Below are 22,930 nucleotides of genomic sequence, written 5' to 3'. Positions count from 1 at the left end.
TTATGTACTGTTTCTAGTCCCAGGAACTATAAAAATCAAGGTTTTGAAATGTTCCGTTCTCCTACCCTAAGACTGGATTTGTAAGTGAGACAGTTTCCTGATCAGACACTGAAATAGGCACTGGATTTCAAGCACTGTGTAATTCAGTGGCTTCTGCTCCTCTGCAGTGTCTAATGCCAGATTTGCAGGAGAGCTCTGCATCTAAAGGATGCCTTGGAAGCATTTCTCTGTCCAGTGAAAGTTTAAAGGATTGCATCTTTTGCTGGTGCTCTGGGAAGCTTTTATCCTATAGCTTTCCCTTTGCCTAGCATTCCCTGGAGTGATGATCATACTGCCTTTAAATATCTACTGTGCTAACAGGGTAAATAAAGAAGAAATAAGTATATGCAATTTTTTTTTTCCAAGGAGAGCTTTGGATTTGTTTTTATGGTTATTTTTATGGGGGTTTCTGTTATTTGGGTTTTCTTTGTTTGTTGTGGGTTTTTTTGTTTGTTTGTTTTGTTTTTACCAGAGGTCTCTGAAGGCAAACCTGTAAAATCTGTGAATCTGCGGGCGCACAGAGAGCAATCGAATATCAAACAAAATGTGCACATTCATGTTCCTATCCTGGATGTAAATGAATTGGCTGAATGAACACAGCCGGGGAGAAACACAGATCTGACTCCACGGTTTTCTTCACATGCTGCTCCTATGGACACCCCAGGCATTTCTGTGGCAACACCCTGTCTTCCACGGGGGCTTCACGACCCATCCCGGTCTGCCGACACGCCGGCTTCATTTTCTGGTGTTGCAGCAAAAAAGGTGCCGCCTGTGCTGGGAATGGGATCTTCCACTATTTAGCAAGGCTTTGCTGAATGAGTCATCAAAGCCGGCTGGTATTGGCTGGGCTGGTGAGCACCCAAGGGATTGCCTGGCAGAGGCTGCGAGGCCTCACTTCATTCACAGAAATGTGGGGATGCTAACCAGCCCTTTCATTCACACGCGCAGCATCTCATTCACATTTTGCAGTCCTGCTGGCCGCTTCTAATGAAGAGAGCCGTTCGGGAGCAGTAGGGTTTTCTGGGCAGTAGAGACACGTAAAAATAGGCTATGGTGTGTATATTTGCTGTTGCTGTGCTAGGAGGATGACGAGAGGAATGAATGCTGTGAGGATGCTGTAGCAGGTTTGCTGTGGGGTGATGAAAGGCTGTTCTGCAGATCAGTAGAAAACTGCTTTACATTGACTAGGACATTGCCATTCATCACTGCTGGGATAAGAGGTGCTGACTTAATTCAGTATGTCATGAATATATTAATTAAATACCTGCATTTAAGCCGGCTGTTTCACTGTATTTACAGTTTGTATAGTGCAGCCTATAGTCGTGGGAGAAGGAAGGAATTCCATAGGCTTTTTTCCTTTAAGTTTTGCTGCAATTAGCCATTTATTTTAAAACTTACTTTGCACTACACAGATTCTCTGGTCTGAATTTGTTTATAATGCAGTTTGTTGTCCTACATCCAAAAACTGTTTTGCAAAGCATATTGATTTATATGAAAAAGCCATATGGCTTGTGATGGGCATTGTGTATCACAATGCTGTACACATTTGGACTTTTAAAGAAATTGCAGGAGGAATGAAATACCTGGGTTTTGCATGTTTTGCTACTTCTCCTGATCAAATGTTTGTGACTGACATTTATGTTTGACTGACATTTAAGGCTTGTTTGTTGTTGGGGTTTTTTGGTTTGTTGTTTGTTTTGTTTTGTTTTGTTTTGTTTTTCCCCACTGCAGGATGTCAGTTTGCTGCTACCTGGACTTTTAAATATTTTTTCAGAGTTTTTTCAGTTTTTCAGAATTAAACCAAACATTCCAGTGAATTGAAGATCCTCTTCATGTTTTTCTTCAGAGGGAATACAGTTGTGAAAGAAAAAACATCTGTTAAGCCTTTTGTCGGACATCAGAAAAATACCTTTCTTCACACATAGGTACTTACGTAATTTCTGCATGAAAATAGGATGTTCTTGTGAAGTAACAGGGAAAAAGGATTTCTTTCTCTATTAAAATTTGAATATGACAGTTTCTGTGAGGGACAGCATTGACAAAAAGGCACTGTTAGGCTGCTTTTGTGGAAAAAAATGTATATTTTCTGTAGTTCTGTTCATTTGTTCTGAAAACCTTTAAGGTGTCTGTGTTCTGCTGCAGGAGCAGGAGAGGGGGATTATATGTATGCAAATTTTGTCCAGATATTTGCTATCTAATTGTGATTTCTTTATAGATTCACAAATATGTAAGGTGGAAGAACATTTTAACAGATGAATAAAGTGTGGTGTTTCATAAAGGCTTTTAATTCAGTTTTAAAGGTAATTGCCTTTGGTACTAAAAGGGTGGTGGGAGGGAATAGGAATTAAAGGTTGGGAGGAAGTATCTGTTTGAGAAGATAGGAAAAGGGAATTTGAGAATTGATTGGTGCTAGTGTGCTGTAAGTGGGTGGATGTGGGGTTTTTTTTCTTCTCTCTCCTTTTTTTTTTGGCTACAGGAAGTGATTTGCAGTGTTCACAGCCTTTTGTTGAAAAGGGTCCTTCTCATTTGTGTGAGTCATGCTTTTGCTGCGAGCGAGTTGGCAGCTCTAAGCAGGACTGGGATCTCAGTCACAGAAAACTGTTACTTCACCCAACCTTAACAGGGAACCAAAAGAAATTTCTTTAAAATATATATTTTTTCATTTTTCCTTATACTCTTTTCTTTTTTACCCTAAACTCTTGTTAACCCTCTGTGTCGTTATGAATTGCTTGCTATGTTAGTACAGGCATCTCCTGCATTGGCATCAGATTTGCCAGAACATATGCAGGAAAGCAGATAGAAGGGCATGCTTCAACGTACCAAGTATAACCGCTTCAGGAATGATTCTGTGACATCTGTTGATGATCTTTTTCACAATTTGCCCATGAACAGCAAGGTCTCAGCAGTTGCTACAACTTCAGCTTCTCCTTCGTACCTGGTCTCACCAGAAGTGCTCCGCAAGGACCAAGAAGATGGACCCACCGCCCTGTGTACCCTCATCCATAAAGTGTCCCACTTGAAACTCTCTAGCACGGGCAGCCTTTTGGGTATCAAAAACCTCTCCTCTGCAGTAAAGGAGCTTGCTGTCTCCAAATTGCAGGGAAGCTCGAGTGCTTCTAGTTCAGCAGCAGGGGCTTCAGACAACACATGTAACCTTGTCTCTGCCACTTCGTGTTCTCAGCAGGACGTGAGCAAGATGAGTATGGGGAAAAAAGCATGGTCAGAGGAAATGCACCTGGGAAGTGAAGATTGGAATCAAACTAGCAGTTTTGTCGATAAATCCTCTCGAGGATGGCTGCACTCGAGTGAGAAGATCCTGGGACCTGGTGTGACGTACATTGTGAAGGTTGGTCTGTTTTCTTCCATTCTCTGTTTTTATCAATGAAAAATTCTCTGCTGGTTTTGCTGACAGGATAGTCAGGCTGAAAGAATCTTTTTTTTTTTTTTTTTTTTTTTTTTTTTTGGTGCATAATACATGAAATGTAAATGCAGGAAGGAAGGGTTGGGAAGCTGTGTTAATTTGTTACATTAAAGCAAACCTGCAAATAATATTCTACAGCTGTATAAAATCTTCTTCCTAAGCTAAAAGCTGATTTGATTTGGGTTTTTTAGCCTTCTTCTGAATTTAGGTTTTCAGTGTTATCTAGCATATTGTATCTATCTTGGAGACGTAGGCTTTCAATATGTCTGGTGCAATATACAGGAGGAAAGACACACTCCTTGATGTGAGGAGAACTGCTAATCATGCATGAATTTTTCAGTTTTAAAACCCTCTAAGGGCAAGTGTTTTTTTAAAGTGAAAGGATATTTAAGATCTTAGAGCAGTAAGGCAGAGAGCACAGTTCTTATTCTCTTTCACAATTAAAAATAATGTTGTGGGTAGAGCAGGAAAATGCAGCTTGTTTTACATAATGAGCATTCAGCCACCTTAAATGTTATTGCTCTTTTCAGTTCATTGATACTGCATGTCCAGAGCAGAGGATCTTAAGTTTGCAGGGTAAACTTAATGTTTCTGTATGCTTTGAAAATATTTTGAAACCACCTGTTAAAGTAGAGCTTTCAAGATATGCAATGCTTTCTGTAGTTAGGTAAGAATCTGGTTACACCTTTCAGCATAGTGTGCAGAAAGTGTAAAAATAAAATTACTGTCCAGAATTCATTCTTCAGTTGCCATTTTCATTTACCAAGAGGCTTTTGTATCTTAAGAGTTAAACTGTTTTGCAGCAGGCTATTAACATTACAGGTCTATTTTTAGTGTCATCTTATTTTTGGTGTAAGAGTCACAGGTGACTTTATTTCAGGATGCTTTAAAACTGAGTAACACCTTTGTTGCTTAACTCTCACTGCTTTTTCTCAAGTCTCATTATCAAAGGCAGAGTGCATATTTAGCTGTTGGGGGACTTTCATTTCTTTGTGTTAGTGGTGATAATTCTTTGTGTTAGTGGTGATAATAGATTTAGCAGGTGGTGGTAGATTGTTGGTAAGTTGGCCAATTGAGAGCACTGTTGAAATTGTACTTTTTTACTACTCTGAAATTTACTGGAACTACAAAGGAGTCAGTGCTACCTTTCAAGCCACAAACTGCTGCTCTGTTACTCTTCAAGAAGTGTCTCAATAGAAATAACCTACTGTCACTAGACATAGTGCTGTTGAGACTCTGATGTTTTTTTGCACAGAAATACTCTGGTTAACAGAATGTCATTTATCATTTTCATATTAGCTCAGGGGACTCAACCATTTTACTTTTTATTTTGCTTGGGATAGTATAAGCCAAATAATGACTGTGGGAATACACTGCTGCTGTTAGTTTTACCTGAAATGATCACTATGAATCAGAACAAATACAGCATTCACTATCTTAATCCTTTCAGTAGCTGATCTACTATGTGCTAGAGGAAGCTCATAACTTTGAATTGAAATGAGAATTAAAGTTATATAGAAGTGGGCTAACATTTATAGTTAGTAATTTATCCATACCTAATAGAGATAGTAGAACAAATATTTTATTAGTGCAACTGATGTTGGGTACATGAAAGTGTATTTTTACACACTGTATACATCAGAATTTTCAAAATCAATAAAATAATTTACTTTTAGGTGTTTGTTAGTAGTTTGTTAGTCATTAAAATGTATGGAATCTGGTGTATTGTTTCTCTTAAAAAATATTATTACTTTAACTTCATGGGTTTTGGCATAAGAATCATGGAATAGTGCTCTAAATGTAAAAACAAAGATTGAAAATAAATACCAATATAAGTGGTTAATGAATGAATGAAATAAACTGGTCCTGATTAGTTCCTAATTTGCTTGCTTGTTAACTATCTCAGTTTTCCTTGGCAACTGCAGCATTCATATGGATAAGAAGTGCAGTTCCCAAATCCTTAAACATTGTTTGCTACCAAGGCTTTTATCCAATCAGACCATCAAATCACTACACAGATGATGTATACTGAGGGAAAAATTCCTTGGATACCTCACGGCTATACTGACTGTCTGGGGGACTCATACCATGTTTAATTAGTACCATATGCCTTTCAGAAAATTCCATATGCCATTAGTTAAATGAGACAAAAATTAGATTTGATGTTAACCAGAAAACTGATTTTTTTTTTTTTGGTGCAAATGTGCACTGGGTTACAATTTCTCATCAATCCACATTTAAAACATAAGATTAGTCATGAGACAGGGTTAATTGTAACTACTGGGCAGTTTGATAGCTCACACTGGAGTCTTCTGAAGTAAGAGACACAAAATTCCAAAATTCCTATTGCAATATATGAAAAATCTGAAACTTCACTGCTGTTCCCACGTTTTCTCATATTACTCATTTTTAAAATAGGCAGTGTAACTCTAATGCTTAAAAGGGGTGTAGGTTGATGATAAACTGTAACTATATTCTGATTTTCATGGTCTGCTGCAATGCAACTATTTTCAGCCATAAAAGTGCTGGTACTTTCTAAATTTTTTCCTCCCACTGGATTTCATGTTGCATTTTTATATATTATAAAATAAAGATTTTCACAAAAACAACCCCAAAAAACACTTTAGTAACAAATTAGACAATGACCATAACCATATTTGGGACATGATGTCTTAATACTACTGCTGGACTGTTTAACAAATAATGAATTAATGGTGGGGGGGAAAGAAAAAAAGAAAACAGAAGTGGTTTGCTGTGCTGAAAGTCCTTAAAAAGAGCTCGATGCTTTCTCTATAGTGGGGCTGATTACTACAGAGAAAGATTACAAGTGCTCATGTTGTCAGAAAAACAAATGCATAGAATAAAAAAAAGTGTAAAAAACTGAATAATGTAACCACAGTTAAATGTTTCAATGTAATCTGTCATTTCCAATGATAAATATCTACTGATGAATATAACTGGGTAATGTTATAGACATTTTGGAGTTTGGTTTATTTAAATAAGAGCACAACAGTCAAGAGGCAAAATGCATTTCTATCTTCAGGTAAGTCGTGGCTGGATTTTGTAACAAGTGTCAATGAGTTTAAAATGCAAAATGCTGTTGTTCAACAGTTCAAAGCCAAATAAACCAAAAATACTGTATAATTTTATATACCTGTATGAAGTGTATCTGAAAAATCCAGTAAGATTTCAAGTGAACACAGTAGTATAGAATAGATCTGGGTAAATCTAGTGTTAAACATCAGATAGAAATATAGTATCTAAGGGAGAGGAAGGAATAACTATTTTATCCAAAAGAATCACTGCAAGTCAGGCAAATAATATTTAAATAAAAAGGACATTAAATATTTATTATTATTATTAGTAGTAGTAGTAGTATAGCAAAGTATTCGAAGAATATACGTAATCTTAACTGCAATTATTTCTTTAACATTTTAACAGTTTCATTCCTTGTGAGGGAGTAACAGCAGTTATATCTGATGTGGAAAACAGACTTAATTGTGAAGCTGTTCAAACATATCACCAAGTAAAGGCTTCAGTTCTGCAAACATTCCTACATGACACTGTTTATGGGAGCATTGTCATTGAAATAATTGAGGCTACCTTTGTACACTGGAAGTTAAGTGTGTGCTTAGGGATGAACTGAATTGCTGTGTCTCTTTAATGGCTAACCTAGACTGCAAAGCACAGCCTTAAATGGAGCTAACAAAGTGGAAACTGCATCATATGTCGCCTTCCCCTAGAAGACTTCAGGACTCTTTGGAAAAATGTTTCTCTCTTGTTTTTGTTTTTTTTTTTTCTTTCTGTTGTAGCCAGAATTTATTTACTTCTCACCAAAAAAACCCCAAAACCCCCAAAAAACCCGCAAAAAACAAAAACACAAAAACCAACGAAACAAAGCAAAAAACCAAAAAAACCCCTACCATATTACAGCCAAGCTTTTTTTTTTTTTTCTTTTTGGTTGAATTTATCTTCTTTATAGAAACAAATATGGAAGTGTGTTTGGGTTTCTTTTAATCAGAGTTAATTTCAAATTTTGTCACTCAAATTGAGGTAGTGCTGTTGGTTAATCACTGATCATTTGGCATGGCCTGACTAAAAACATACTCAGTAGGATTTTGTGCATATAATTTCAATTTAAAAAAACCCCTAAACACAGTCCCAGAGCATTCTATTTGTAATGAGGTATACATGTTTAAAAAATTGTGTTGTGTGTTTCAGTCATATGGTAAAAATAGGATAGAATACTGACTTTTTATTTCAGAGTTTGCTACCCTCAGCCTGGGTACACAAACAGTGTTAACAAAGACTAATGAAACTGGCTTATCACTATGGGTTGTAAAGCTGCATGCATGCAGATTAGGGGAGAGAGAGAAGTAAGTGACAAAGACAGCTTTGGTTTAAGTAATTAATCCCTCCTATTGTACTATATTCCTGAGAGATCAGTTAGTATCCTTTCCATTTCCCTTCACTGTTATTTGGACACTGTTAATATATGAAAGAAGGACATTGATGCCTGTTGCTCTGTTGAAAACCTTTCTTTTGATGTTCATGGACCTGACCTACTGTGGGTCTGTTGTACATTCCAATAATAGGAAAAGAACATTTCTCATAGAAATTAGATCAGATTCTACAGGCAGAAATCATATCATAGAGTCTTTAATTATAGTATTATTCTAATTACATGAATCAAGTGCTATTACAGTACATTTGCACACATTCTGTAGAAAGCAAAGCATGTATTGATTTCAGAGTTGAAGGAGTCAGCTAGCGACATGAATGTCTGTTCTCCAGTACATTTGGAGTGTTTGCATGGAATATTTTTGTTTAAAGCAAAAATTATACTCTTGCTAGTTTTTTATCCTGCTAGTTAGGTATGTCCTACAATTTTAAAATTCCTAGATGAATTTATTTGGTTAGTGTAGGAGGTAAAATTGCATTCAGGTAGAATTCCTTCTCTGTTTTTCCTTGGAAATTGGATTGTTGGTTTCTTTATTTGTCTTCCAACAATGTTTACAGTAGGAATATCATGTGACCAATGTAAATATCTGCCACTAGAAACACAAAGAAAACACATAGATGAATCAAGATCTTCAGGGAAAACTCATGCCCTTCTGTGCTGCTAGAGTAAAGGCTCTCTTTTGTCCCAGTGACAGGGTGTTTTTCTCTCCTAGCCGAAGAGAAATCTTGTCTCCACTAATGCAACAGCTATACTTGTACTGCAGCCTGGCTTAATTTTGTAGCTGAAAGTTCAAATGAATGCTGAAAGTATCAATATTAAATTTTCCTGTTTACAATGAGAAAAAACTTGGATCTAGAGTGTAGAGTCAGAGACAACCAACCTTTCCAGCTACTAATGCTCTTTCAAGGTGTTTTACTCCCTCATGCAATGAAACTAATTTCATAGAGGAAGAGGGGTTCAGTATTGCTTCTCTCCAATTCTGCATTGTCATGCAATATTAATTTAGTTTGATCCTATATATATTTATGACAAAATGTAATGCAGCTCTACCTTTGTCAGCTGCAGGCGGGTCTGAGGCAGAGCCTGACTATTTGAGTTGTGATGGGAATAGTAATGGGACTCAGTGCAAGCACATTTCCAGTCATCCCTTGTTTTCTGGAGAGATTGGGCACAATTCAGTAGGGATAATCTAGAATGTTTATTTAATAGGTTAGATATTTCCCTTGGCTTTTCAAATAAGTTTTCATAGGGCCAGGTAAGATATCAGTCTCAAAAGGCTAAATCAGACATTCCAAGTCACAGCTTAAAGTTCAAAGGCTGAAAAACCCACATCTGAAATTAAACAGAAATGGCAACCAAAGCCATAAAAACTAAAAATAGACAGGGTATAGGGTGACACAAAGAAATAAATGTGAGGTAGACAGAAAAAGCTGCCTAGTCTTTATTTTTTCTACAGCACCATCATATTGGATTTACTGATGCAGGGTTTTTGTTTGGGTTTTTTTTTTGTTTTGTTTTGTTTTTTAATTTTTTTTTTTCAACCTCAGAATAAATCCTGAAATGAGAGACATAAGTTGAACAAATACCTTCAATAACAAGGATACGAACAAAAGAAGGAGATTTTATCTTAAAATGTTGCCTAAGCTCGCTTAGCACCATTTCCATCCTTTGGATATGTTGTTGTACTGTGATGGCTTTATTTCCATTTTTGGCTCTTACTAATTTAGGAATGACGCAAGAGAGAGAATGTCTCATGGGACAACAACATCTTTCCTGACTAACATTTGACATTGCTTACCTGTAATAAAGTAATTATATGAAACAGAATTGTCTCTTTTTTTATAGACAAACTGCTTTCATTAACCACAGGACATTTTAGAAATACCTGTAACTTCCCAAAGAATTGGAATGTTTCAGAAACACTGCCTTTGTCACCGAATGTAGGGCCCGTGTTTTGTCACCACATGTTGAATGCAGATGCTACGGTGTTACTCATGTTTACTAACATTTTTTGTAAATTAATTGTGTAGAAAAACGAAGCAGCTAGCGACTGACTGGAAACATTGTACGAATTCTCTGTAACCATATATTCATTTCTACCAAGAATAGAAAAACTGAAAAGAATGGAAAAGCAGGGCTGTTTAGTTTTGGGCACAAACTGGAAGCTGCAGGTGCCAATTCTGAGCTGACCCTGGCCTTGGGAGTTTTGGGAGTGGTAGTAAAAAGTGAGCCTGCTTGGAACCATGGAGGGCCTGGTGGTACCCCTGGCCTCCCAGAGCTGCTCTGCCTCTGCATAGCCTTTATGCTGCAAGCAAACCTTCCTGAGACTTTTCATTATTTGAATCCAACCTTGGAAATCTCTCCCCTTATCCCCTTTTTTCTGCACAGTGGAGGTTATCTTTTGGGCACTCTTACTGAGAACACAAAAAACTATGGCATCAGCTATAGGAGAGTTAAATATTGGTAAAGACCCAGAAAGAAGATTTGATTTAATTGCTGAACTCTTTCTGTGAAGACCAGAGGTACATATGGCATTCACATAAAAAAGTACTCCTTCTCCCTCTGTGCATGTTTTGGATTTTCAGTTTTAACAGTGACAAGTCCTTCCTACACCACACCTCCAAACGCACAGTTTAGAAAGAAGAATAGTATATGCATTTCAGATACTTAACATGGGTGTGTATTTGACATAGTGGAAAAGCACCTGTTAGATATTTTGTCTTCTGAGTCTGTGCTTTAATGATACTCCTCATCAAGAAGTTCTACTTGCTAATGACTCTCTTATTCTCTAATGACTGAGGAAGAACAAGTTCTTTAATAGCTAGATATATTTACAGTGTCCATATTTACGGTTTCAAATGTCTAATGATGATTTCCAACTATTGAAGCATATTGTTTTGGCTGCAGAATCTTTTGTGTGTTTGTGTTAAATGAATTCTGATGCAGAACATAAGCTACTGGAACTAATTTGCATGGTGCTTTAAAGGGAAGTATATTTTAGTGGATATTCAAGGTAGCAGCAAAGCAGTCTGAAAAGTATTCACTGAATTAAAGCATGCAGATGTGAAAACGAAGCAATTCACCTCTGCTACTGCAGTGCATACTCTAAGTGGTTCACACTGCAATAATTGCATTCACTGTTATTATATATTTTGAAAATTAAATCTATAGAGCTAAAACTTGTGGTGGTTTTTTTCCCCTCAAATGTAGCTTTTTTAAGGGAATTTTTTTCCTATCCAAAATATTAAGGATTAATATACAATATGTTTGCATTTAAAATAATAGAATAAATCACTGTCCAGTGTGAACTTCTGATTCTAACATTCTGATTCTAACATTCCTGAGGTTTTGTGAGAACATTTATCGGTAAGGTAAGAACATAAGAAATATTGTTCATGCGAAACTATCGATATGGGATTTTTCTGAAATCTTGTGAAGGCTCTGTTCATTTAGCATCTCTGCTACATAAATAGTTTTGAGCATGATGTTGGCAATCTTGTTTCATCCACCTGCAAGTAAGAAATAAGAAAAAAGTATTTTATTTGAAGATGTTTTGTTTTCAACCCCATTTGAGATGGAGATTAGAAAATTGTCAGAAGCAAAATTTGTTTCTCAGTTATATCTTTCCCCTCTCTAGCAAGAAATGAGACCTCAGAGTTGACTCAAGAAATTGCTTTTCAAGATAAGATAAAATATCTTATTCTTTTCCTAGCTGAATCTTTTGCCTTTTTAAGAGGTTCTGAGTCCTGACTGTTGAGTTGTTTGTGAGATGCTGCCAGAATGCTTTCGCAGGGTAAGACAATTCATAGAAAGGGCTGGCTATCATTTACCACTTAAGAATTGTTAGTCTGAATATATTGGACATATAATCTATTTTTTCTTCAGAAACAAGTTATTGTACAAGAGGAAATAGGAAGGTACTGGTCAGAGTTGGAGGTATTCTTGGGAGAACTGTGTACTCTCATCCATTACTATAAAAGCAAACCACCTGTTTTCAAGAGGAATGACAGTCATATCCATCATAATTTCTGCTGTATGAAAGCTCTGTTGGTTTATTTGTCTCATGGAGGATTTTGTGATGATAAATTTACACTGAATGGTTGAGGCTTATCTGTAGTTGAACCCCAAAGAAGATTTTCTGTTCTGTTTCCACTCAATCAATCCTTTCTTAGAGTTTTCCATCTGGATTGGAGCATGCATTCTTTAATGAGAAAAAAACCTTTGGGAGAAACATTGATTCACTGTAAAGTTCTGTACATGATTACTTACTGGTGTAAAAATTACCAACTGCAAAAGTATGAAAGCACAGAAGAGAACCTTTCTATTTTCCATGGCTGCATATGTTTATGACACATTTTTGGTGCCGAATTCTGATACTGTCTAAATATAGGGTCTTTTCCTCGTTCAGAACAAGGCTGCCAGTGCTTCTTTCATGCAGGATTTCTGTTTCCACAACCAGGTATGCTGTTCTGCATGTAGCAGGAAAGTACACAGCAGAGGTACAGACTGGGGGTTTGGCATATACGGGTAGAGCACAGTCATCAGGTACCCCCAGAGACCTGCATAAATGTCTGAAGATATGTCTTGCCCCAAGGGGAGGGAAGGGCAGGAGACTATGGCATGGCTGAGAGAGCATGTTAGCTAAGCCCCCCTGTTAGCTAAGATTTTAATATGGTGTTCCGTGATAGTTAGGCAGATGATTTAAAGGCAAATACATTTATATTCCAAACTGTTCGAACTTTTCAGAGAAACTGAAATCTCTAGCAGCTTACTTAAAACTCTGTGACTCCTGCTTATACAAATTTATTTCTCTCTGAATATGTAGTCTTGGTTCTGCCCACAGCTTTTTCTAATATTATAACTTACTCTACTTTAGAAATGTCACAGAACAAATTTTCCATCCCATTCTTCTACTGCAAGTGGCTAGGTAAACTAGCATAAATCTGAATGATTTTGTGCATGCCGGACCTCCTTTTAACCACACTGCTGTCTGTTCATCTGATGGTAGCCAGCATTTTCAAAGTCTACCTCCTCTGCTCATCAAATGCTTTGTATTTTCAACAACACCTGAAGCAAAAGGGAGTCCTGCAGGCTTCTGTGATGCCAGAGTTTGGTTGAAATGTTTGCTGTGATAAATGCAGGACGGTGGTTCTCCATCTACCAGGAAAGACCTTCCCTGACATTTGACAACGCCCTCTTAGAAATGGGCAGCTCTTAAGGTAGGAAAAAAAAAAACAAAACAAAGAAAGAAGCAAAATCCCACAAAACAAAGAACAAAAGCTCCACAAAACAATAAATAAATAAAAATGCCTACAAAAAACAAGCAAGAAAGGTTTTTGCACATTAGAGTGCAGGTCTTGCTAATCATTGAGTCCAGAAAAATTTACCAGATTCCCAGATCTATGTCCCTTTTGGGTAGCTGAGCCACATCGTTGGGTTAATGACTACTATGATATTGTAAGGGGCCTTTACATATGTGTTTTTTCACGATGAGTGCAGTACCTCTATATTTAAAAGATTTCAAGTGTTGATCAAATCATATAAATAAAATACATACAATTACACTATGGTTTCTATATGAAGTAAAGAAGCAAATGTATGTTTTGATATCTTCTCTTTTTATGCCCATCCCTTGCTGATTAGCAGAGTTAAGTAATTTTCTGGTGCATGTCTGAGTCTAACTGGTAAGGTATTCAGGGTAATAAATGTTCTTGTAAAGGACAGTTAAAAAAATAGGAAGCCTTGTGGCCCTTACTATTTTTCTTGAACTTATTTTATTAAAAGGAACACTTTCTGATTACAGTTCCTTCTTATACTTGTAATTTTTTAAAAATATTTTTTAAATCTGTTCAAAAATTGTTTTTGTGAGTGTTTTTTTCCCTGCTTCAGTGGTTTATAAAGTGGGTATTGTAAATTCAGTTAAGCTGGGAATTTCATCTAATATGATATCAAAGGGATTGAGTTTCATATTAATTGTTTGTTTGTGGACATCTGGATTTGAATCTTAATGTGATTTAGCGTAGATAGCAAACCTGAAAATAATTTTTCAGTATTGTAGAACATTGTTGAACTTTCAGTGCACATTTCATAAGCTCCTTTAACTGTTAATGGTGATACCTGAAATTAGAGGGAACTGTCATTTTGATGCATAAATAAATGTGTATTACACTAGTAGCAATAGAATCTGAAATAAAATCTTCTTTTTAAATAGGAGAGCCCTTGGCCACAATTAACTAGCACCAGTCAATTCATACTAACTAGTCATTTACTTCCCTGGAATAATTTAATTCTGGACTAGCTCTTTGGTGAATGAGAATAAAATACAAAACAATAAAACCCTCAAAACCAAGCAAACAAATTCCCCCATCCCTGAAAAAACAACAACAAAAGAGAAATGTAGGCGTATGACTTGAGATACATGAGAATCAGATGCGGCAAGCAAAAAGATACTCACTTTTTCACTTTTGCACATGCCAAGTAAAAGCGCAACCTAAGCCCGTGGGTGAGAAAATTGCAGTGAATTGCCCAGCTTATTTTATTTCTATTTCTGGAACTTAGATCTCCATACAACACCCAGAACCCAGGAATCAGAATCTAATTTTTGAGCCCCCAGGCTATTATCTGCAGCTGTGCAATGTAAGAACATACTTCGGATACATCAATATTTGAAGGCGCAGGCTAATTTTTGTCTAACAATACAAGTGTATGTCTGTTTGCTGATGTAACCATGTTATCTCTCACGTGACTTGTACAAGGCAGGTACAAGCTGCAGAGCAGTGAACCACTCAGATCTGATGATGGTCATCTGGTTTCACAGATTAAAACCAGTGAATCTCAATTTACTAAGAATACCCATGCAGTTTTGATGAGCTGATGATACCCCGGTAGTTTGGATTCGGAGGTTGAATGTTCTTATTTTGTTTTAGAGTAGGTCATGGGTAGATATGCTATGCACAAGGCAGACACTCATCTGCTAGACGTGTATGTAGGTTGGACTGCTTCAGTGCTGTATGGAGCTACATCCTGATGGAATATTAGAATAAGTCTTACTACGTTATTATAAAAGTATTTCTTTCAGCTTCTCAGTCCAGCAGTGGAGAATTTCTTCCAATAACTTGGTATTTTGAAGAGGTTGTTAGGAAGCACCAAACAAGGTTGGTCATATTTCTGGAGCAAAGGGCTTCTCTGACAGTGACTACTCTCCTTTATTTTTTTTCCTCTTGGCTCCAAGTACACGAATGCATTCAGCCAGTGTTCGTGTCTGTTTCTGAGAAGTGTTGAGAGATCTCAATATCCTCTTTTACACAGGCTTCTGTAAAAAGTTTTAGTTGCTGAACAGGAATTTTCTGAGTCATAAAGAAGACAGGTACTTTAGGGAGTATGGAACAAACGCATATGGGACAAACCAGAAATCTGAGACATATAACCTTCTCTTACACTAACCTGTCAACATTGTAGCTAATAAGGATGTTGGAACCACATGGAATGAGAGCTACATGGTCCCACCTGTATGTGGCACTCTGCTTCCTGCAAGGTACTGTTTAGCATGCAAAGTACAAGTTATGAATCTAAAATCTCTGAATGGGAAGGTATTCATTCATATGAAATTCATACATTTTCCTTGAGAAATAGTACCTTTCCGTGTACACAAGCTGGAAACTCATTCAAATATTATAAAGTCCACAGAAGGCATAATGTTATCTGAGAAAGCTTGGAATTGGTAGTCCCAAATCCTCCTACTTCAGGGTGGGCTACATCTTGATATATTTGGTTCCTGAGCAATGAGAGGGAGGATGATAGCAGGAGCTCATAAATTTCACAGTACACAGTAGCTGATTGGTTAGAATATACATTAAGTTCTGGGTGAAGAGGAGCTTTTTTTAGAGGTAGACTGTTTTATAACTTTATTTTTAATGTTTCATGGAATGCCTAAAGCAAAAGGTAGCATTTCTTTTTAATCAGGGTATTTATTTGTTGAAATAAATGAATAATTTATTTCCTTGCTATCTTGGTTGTATGTCTTCTTTCTGTGGATCCTTGTCAGGATGTACTTCAAATGGATATTTTTAGACAGCAGTGTTGGTCTTGGGGAGTAATTGAAGCATAGCAGTAGGTGAGTTATATGTCCCTGTAGTTGGCCTTTGGACCTTTTGAATGTCAGTTTTTACAGTAATTTCGTTACTTGAAAACATGCCGTGGTGATTAAGTGTTCACATCTTTTATCCCAGCAAATCAGTTGCCATCTTTGCATTGATCAGTCAGGAATACTGCAAGCCTTACTATGTTGTGTTCAGCTGTCTCCGTGATATGCATAAAACTAGTACAGGGTAATTTTTCCATCTGACCTTCCTTCAGTCTGACCTTGTCTCTATTTTTGTTAATGCAGATCAGGTAGTATGACTCAAAGGAGTCTGAATGCACGTCTTCTAAGTATGTGTATGGGTTTTTGTCTTCTTATTCGTCTGTTTATTTTGACAGTGGCTTGTGTGCACATGTTTTTGTGTATTTATTTGCACGCCTGCATGTACTTGTCAAAATACCTTCCAGAGTTTGCTTCCAAAATGCTGGACCTGGTTCTCAAACTCATGCAATTACTTTGCTTTAAAAGACTTGTGGCAAATATAGGTAAGTGAAGGAACAAGGCAGCCCAAGAGTGTTTTAGTATTGAGAGGTCTAAACTAACATGTTTCTGAAATAATTAAATTTCTTTAACAAAACCCACAAAGATACCTTTGAAGAGTCATACCATTTATAGCATATTTAATTACAAAAGCATCTCATATGAAATAAATAATGGGCAAAATTAATCTCTGAAAGCATCCTAGATGAAAACAAAATGACATAGAAAGAAAACAAGAAACTATTGATCATTGCTGTTTACTGGCATAAGTTAAATGATTTCAGCTAATTATCTCAGATGATACTAAAGAATTTAATCTCCAAGAAAATGAAATCACCCTCTGAGATAATTAAAAATAGAGCTAATGACTTAGCTTCCTTCATCAAAGCATGAAAATGTGGTTGTACATGTTTTAAGTACTCAGGCAGATGTATACGCAAAAAGAGGAATTTATTTGTAGTAATGTTGGTGTAGTTTTACAGTGATGACAATTTGAGAGTATGATCTTTAGCTTGAAATATTCTTGTGCCAGGATTTCTTTAGACAAGATGCTTTCCACTAATATTTTATAAACTTTCAAAAAACATAGATTTGGAGATTTACAAAATATTCTGGGAAATGGATCTTGAGATAACCCTTCTCAGAAACTGTGTGCTATCATAATGCAAGTTCAAACAATTTAATGTATAAGAGTCAGTTGATGTTCTAGCTAATTTCCTTCAGTGTTGTGATAACTTCATAGCATTTGATAAAAATAAATTAAATAATAGTGGATATGTAAAAAGAAACTAGATATTCCCTCATCCTGTTAACATTTTATGATATACATATTTTTATGGAAAATCTTCACTGAAATTCTTGATATTATGGTTACTGATGCAGTCATTCTCTTAAAAGATTATTTTTTCAGCAAAAAATAAAATTCCCAAACATGCAAAAATTGTGTCCCCATTGATTTTTGCACCATTTTCATCACAAATAGATTTTATTATGCTGTGAAGATAGAAAAACTGATATAAAACTGATGTAAGAGCTGATATAAAAACACAATGCTAGAATAGCATCATGGTCATCATTATGAGGCTCATGGTGTAAAGACTTCTCTCCAATTCCCCAGACTTTCAAAAGTCGGTTGTATGGTTGAATACTTCACTACTTGCAAAGATGCTGCCATGGGCTATGCCAGTCATGAGGCAGTTTGTGCAAAGACGCCATACAAATATCAGACAAAAGCTTTAGCTCCAGTAGGCTTTAGCATATGCAAGTTATGTCCACTTTTGGAAGCAAATCTAGAAGATTCACCTGAGTTTTTCTCACTCCCAGTGATAGATACTGTTGAATTTTAACATCTTTCATAACGGTACTCCCTTTTTTCCACAGAGATGCAGGGCAGAAATCTGGGTCAAAAAGTCTCATCTTATCTTAATATTAACTAACCTTCATGTCATTCCTTTCTTGAATGACCCTGTTAAAGCAATTTCCCATCATGGATTATTAGTATATTATATTAGCTCTTCCCACCTTTTTACTACTACAATAAATGAAAACACTAAATCATATCTATCCCTGAGCTGTTTATTAAGAAATTTGGTTGCTGTTGTTCTTTTCAGCTTTCCCTGTTATAAGTTGCCTTTTTTTGTTCTAATGAGACTTAATTCTCTCCCTTTTAAATAACTTTGTCCTATTAATCAATACTAGATAAACTTCCTTTACCACATTTCCTTGCTCATTATTATATCTGAAGTGGATCAATTAAGAAAGAAAAAAACTAAAAAAAGCACATCAACATATTATAAATTGAGTGTATCACAGTGACCAGGTTAAACAAAAAATGATATGTTGAATGAAATGTGGCACTCTAATAAAACAAAATGTTTATGGAACAAATCTGTGACACAGAACAGCACAATCACAACAACCTACTTTAGACATAGGATAAATCAAATGTAAAAATAAGAATTGTACATTGCCTTGTTATGGATAGTTGCACTTTCTCCCAGAACTCAAGCATAATTATAATACATTTTCCAACTGTTTCTTTTTCCTTCCAGTACTTGGGCTGTATAGAAGTCTTACGGTCAATGAGATCTCTTGACTTCAGTACTAGAATGCAGGTTGCAAGGTAAGATTTTGTACAATTATGTCTTTTAAAGTAACTTCTCTGTCCCCAGAGTGAAAAGGCCAGAAAGATGGCAAAACACATGGTAAAGGATTTTTGGATACCATAAGTCCACTTTTAAGTTTTGTTTTTATATGTAAATCTCTTTTGTGGTATTAATACAGTTTCCGCAGGACTTAAAGGCTATTTTCTCTGTGGATTTTTGATATGCCAGGAGCTACTTTAGAAAATATTTACCTGTTTATTATGCTAAGTAAGGCACTTATCTGGGTACCAATTTAATGACATTTAAACCAGTGAGAATTAGAACATGTTTAAAATCTATGTTCTTAAAATTAGTCAAGGGAGCTGGTTTGGAGCCCCATGTTTATGGGTTTTTATGGTAATTTCTTTCAAAAAGTTGTCAGATTATAAACTATTTGCCCAAAGGATATAAAGGAAAATATATCACCACAATGATACCAGAGGGAGGGAAAAAAAAAAGGAATTCTTTCTTTTTCAGACTGTATGTAAGAAACAATAAGCTCGTATTTGTTTCGTACGACAGTTCCTTTAAATGCGTCATGGTATTTTTGTGAGAGCAGTATATAAGTATAACACTGAAGAAGTAGAAGGGTCCATGATTTATTTTCTACTATGAAGAGTATTTCTGAGAACTATAGGAATGGTGTTTTGCAGGCCTTTTCACTTGAAAAGCTGACTCATTGATTTCAGAGGAATATAGCACTGATGTCTTCTATCAACTGGACACCACTTTTTCAGATTCTGGAATTGAAATGATAAAGAAATCCTTTTCAAAGAAAGACATATGAAGGGATATTACTGGATACAGTGCTTGAATTTCACCTCCTTGGAGTGTCTTACAGTTGACAATAAATAAATCCATCATAAGCCATATATCATACCATAAACAGCTAAATACTTCTTTTATTAAATGAGATAAATAATTTGTTTTTAGGTTTGGATGCTAATCATATGGTCTATATGCATTGACTTTGAGTTACACTTGCATACAGCAGCTTTGAATTGGGCCATGTATGTCCTCACAGAAAGTTAACCATTAATTTGTCAAGATGCTGCACTGGTGAGAGGCACAGAAGCCAAAGGATGGTAAATGACAGAATCCTGTTTTTCAAGCAATGTGGACTATGAAGGCATTTGATAATTTGCCTACTGTTCTTTTAAAAATGTATCATGTACATTTCAAATATTTCAGCCATAACCTTTGAAAATTATTTCATATCTAAGCAGACTTATAGTTCCAACATAGGAGGTATATCTATGTTTACCACTTGGAAATTGATATTGGCTTACAAAACAGTTATGATAATTATTTGGTTTGCTTTCTATATCAGGAAGTGAATTAATCTTAATTTTTCTGCACAGTTTCCTTCACTGTAATGCCTTAATTGTAATAGTGTTGTACTTTTCTTATTACCTACTTAAAGGCACTATTCCAACATGAATGCATAAGCATATTTGGTGATCTGAAGTAATATGGTCTACACAAACAAAATATCTTTGCATTGTAGTTCCTCTAATAAAAAATGCAAAAGTTTATTGGCTTTTACTGTGAAGCTAACTTGGAATTGTATGTTTTTGTGTTGAAGTTACAGCATATTTCACTACATGAAACAATTTTGTTATCCCGCCTTCGTCTAATTATATCTAGAGCACAGATTTATTTTTTTTTTCCAAACAGGAAGCCATATCTTCCTGTTTTGCTTTTTATTTTGCATTTATAGTTTTCTGTTTATCATAAAACAATGAAATCTCATAGTTTTTGTAATGTAGTTCCTGATCTAAATTTTTTTGGTTTTTAGGTAGCTTTCTAATCAGGATCTAGCATCTTAATCTGCATTTTATTATTTCATCTGGCTCTAGAAATCCCCTTGTCATGTCCTAGGTTTTCAGTACTGACATGCTTCGTTGTGTAGCATTTCATTTACAAGCCTATTGTTTATTAAGAAAATATTATTAAGGAATTGCTAAAATTCTGGTGTGTTTTAAGAAACATAATGTAGACCTCAAAGTATGTACTTAATTAATAAGGCTGCTGTTCTGATATTACAGGCGCCAATTTCCTCTTAAGAAGACACCTGGTACCAAATGGTCTGTGCAACCCTTTGATTACAAATAAAGTAAAAGCACCTGAAAATTACATTTATGTCTGCTACATCATACATGTATTTTTAGGTACATCCATTACCAATTTCTCTGCAGCTTGCCTCCAGTAAAAAAAAACATCCTGGTAACCTGGTGGCTTCTGATGTGGTGTGGCCAAGGCTTAGGTCTGTAGTGTTAGCCATGACTGCATCCGCCAAGGAGCCTGGGTCCATAACTGAAGTAAAAGCTTCTCTGTGTAAACCTCTCTGTGGTGTCTCCTCTAACCAGAGAAACAGATGTCACAGCAGCTGCAATCCCTTTCTGACCCACGTCTTTATAAATTGATCCTACTGCATGTGTCTTACCTGTTGAATCCATTATTTTCTCAAGACCTTTCAAAACCAATCATAGAAGAAAGTGATCTGTCTTGGACTGATATGACTTCTGGCATTATGCATTATTTACTAAGTATGACTAAAAACAGAAAAAATGAATCAAGTTACTTGATTTAGTGTGGAAGCTTGGATGCATTTCTTCCTAATAAGTAGGCATCATGTTTGACACATACAAAGCCCTTACTCCCTTTTTAGCACTGCATCACATGCCTGTCCCTGACTCCTTTCTTAATCTTACTTTTTCTCCATGTTGCAGAGCTTAAACATAGGAAGTCAGTTATTAGGAATCCTAAATTTACCTTTTTTCTGCCTTCTAATTATTGCATATGTCATTTTATGTCTCTGTCATCTTTGAGGATGAGCAAATCCCCAAAGTAAAATAAGCAGCAACAATTCCTAGAAGAAAAAACTTACAGGGCTTAGTAATGGGAGGGTAAGATATGTAGTCTCTTGCTCTGCTTGAAAACTCCTGGTATTATTTTAGACAAACTGCTAGTCCCAGTCACAGACAACTCTGTGATTAAATGAATTAGTGCTTGTAAATGGCACTTAAATTGTTGAGTGAATACTTAGAAATTACTTAAAAATTGGACTGAGATTTCCACTTCTCTGGTGAATTAGAGATAAGAAATTCATGGGTAAAGGTTGTGTAGATAATTTGAATGACTTTGAAAATCACAGCTGTTATAATGTATTAGGAAAGTATATACATCAGTGTGCATGCATGAATGTATCTGACAAATGAAGAACTTTGGCTTCAATTTCAGGAACTGCACCAAAGCCCCAGAGTAAATAACATTCCTTCTTTATTGCAGTCCTGTGAAATATCAGCTTATGTCATCTAATGCTGTCTAATCCTGTAACTTGTGTTTATTTGCCTTTTCACTTTTTGTAAACTAAAATGATAAAACTTGCAGCAATACATTTATCTTCATGTGAGAGCAGTGAGCAAACACTTTCACTTGGCATAGTCTTCATCAGATCTTAATAACCTTGATGGTGCCTTGCAGTGGTATTACTGCCCTAATTTTGAGTTGGAGGAAATATGAAGTTACGTAAAATTTCTAACAGATTTTTGCCTTTATCATTACACATTTGAAGTCTCAAGATTCTCTCATTACAGGGGAAATAGAAGAACTAGAATAGTATTAAGCAATTGTATTGTATTTATTTTTTCCCATAATGAATGTAACGTCATGTGAATTCTTGAGCAAATAAGAGGATGCACCAACAACGGTCAGACATTACACATAAATGATAAATGAAAGACAGCTGAATCCACATGTTGCATCTTTAATTACCCAGTGATAATTCTTGTAACACATGTGATGTCAAGATGATTTTCTTGGGCAGCAAGACAAACAATTTTCAACATAGTGGAGGAGCAGGAAGACTAGCAGACAAGACTACTGAGCTAACCATGGGTGGCAAGTGGTTAAAGTTTGTCCGAAACCTACCATCATCGTCATAGGAAGGGGCCACTCTTAAGCTTCTGTGGCCAGGCCCTTTGTGCCTTCAGGCTTTTTGTAAAATAATAAGTTAAAAATCAGGTAAATTCTTTTGTAAATGTGCAGTGTTTGAAGTTCATTGTTTGTTTATTGTTAAAGCTGTATTAGAATAGTGAGTCCTCACTTTGTGTTGTATGCATAAGTGACTTACGCACTGATTTGAATTAAATGTTGCATGCACCATTTGTTGTACATCTGAGTCTGAACTACAAGGATGCATGTTCACTGGCATCTAATTGAATGACATCAGTTTACTGCAT

The 22,930-nt window shown here is 36.0% G+C and overlaps 1 protein-coding gene across 13 annotated transcripts in view; it reads left to right on the top strand.

The window, feature by feature from the left end:
- The first annotated feature begins 503 nt into the window (after nucleotides 1–503).
- SHC3 (SHC adaptor protein 3) overlaps nucleotides 504–22,930 on the top strand; it is a 59,920-nt gene continuing 37,493 nt past the window's right edge. The window contains exons 1-6 of one of the 13 annotated variants that reach the window (XM_033085934.2): nucleotides 822–1,092; nucleotides 1,825–1,964; nucleotides 2,255–2,339; nucleotides 2,932–3,086; nucleotides 3,224–3,385; nucleotides 18,594–18,664. In XM_033085934.2, coding sequence (XP_032941825.1) covers nucleotides 3,236–3,385; nucleotides 18,594–18,664 — 221 coding nt within the window. In that variant the 5' untranslated portion in view covers nucleotides 822–1,092; nucleotides 1,825–1,964; nucleotides 2,255–2,339; nucleotides 2,932–3,086; nucleotides 3,224–3,235. The other 12 variants (XM_033085933.2, XM_033085929.2, XM_033085928.2 and 9 more) reach the window with 12 other exon arrangements.

Source organism: Catharus ustulatus, chromosome Z (genome assembly GCF_009819885.2).
Source record: "Catharus ustulatus isolate bCatUst1 chromosome Z, bCatUst1.pri.v2, whole genome shotgun sequence".
Taxonomy (NCBI): domain Eukaryota; kingdom Metazoa; phylum Chordata; class Aves; order Passeriformes; family Turdidae; genus Catharus; species Catharus ustulatus.
The sequence above is the reverse complement of the archived record's forward strand: the minus strand, read 5'-3'. Positions and strand labels throughout refer to the sequence as shown.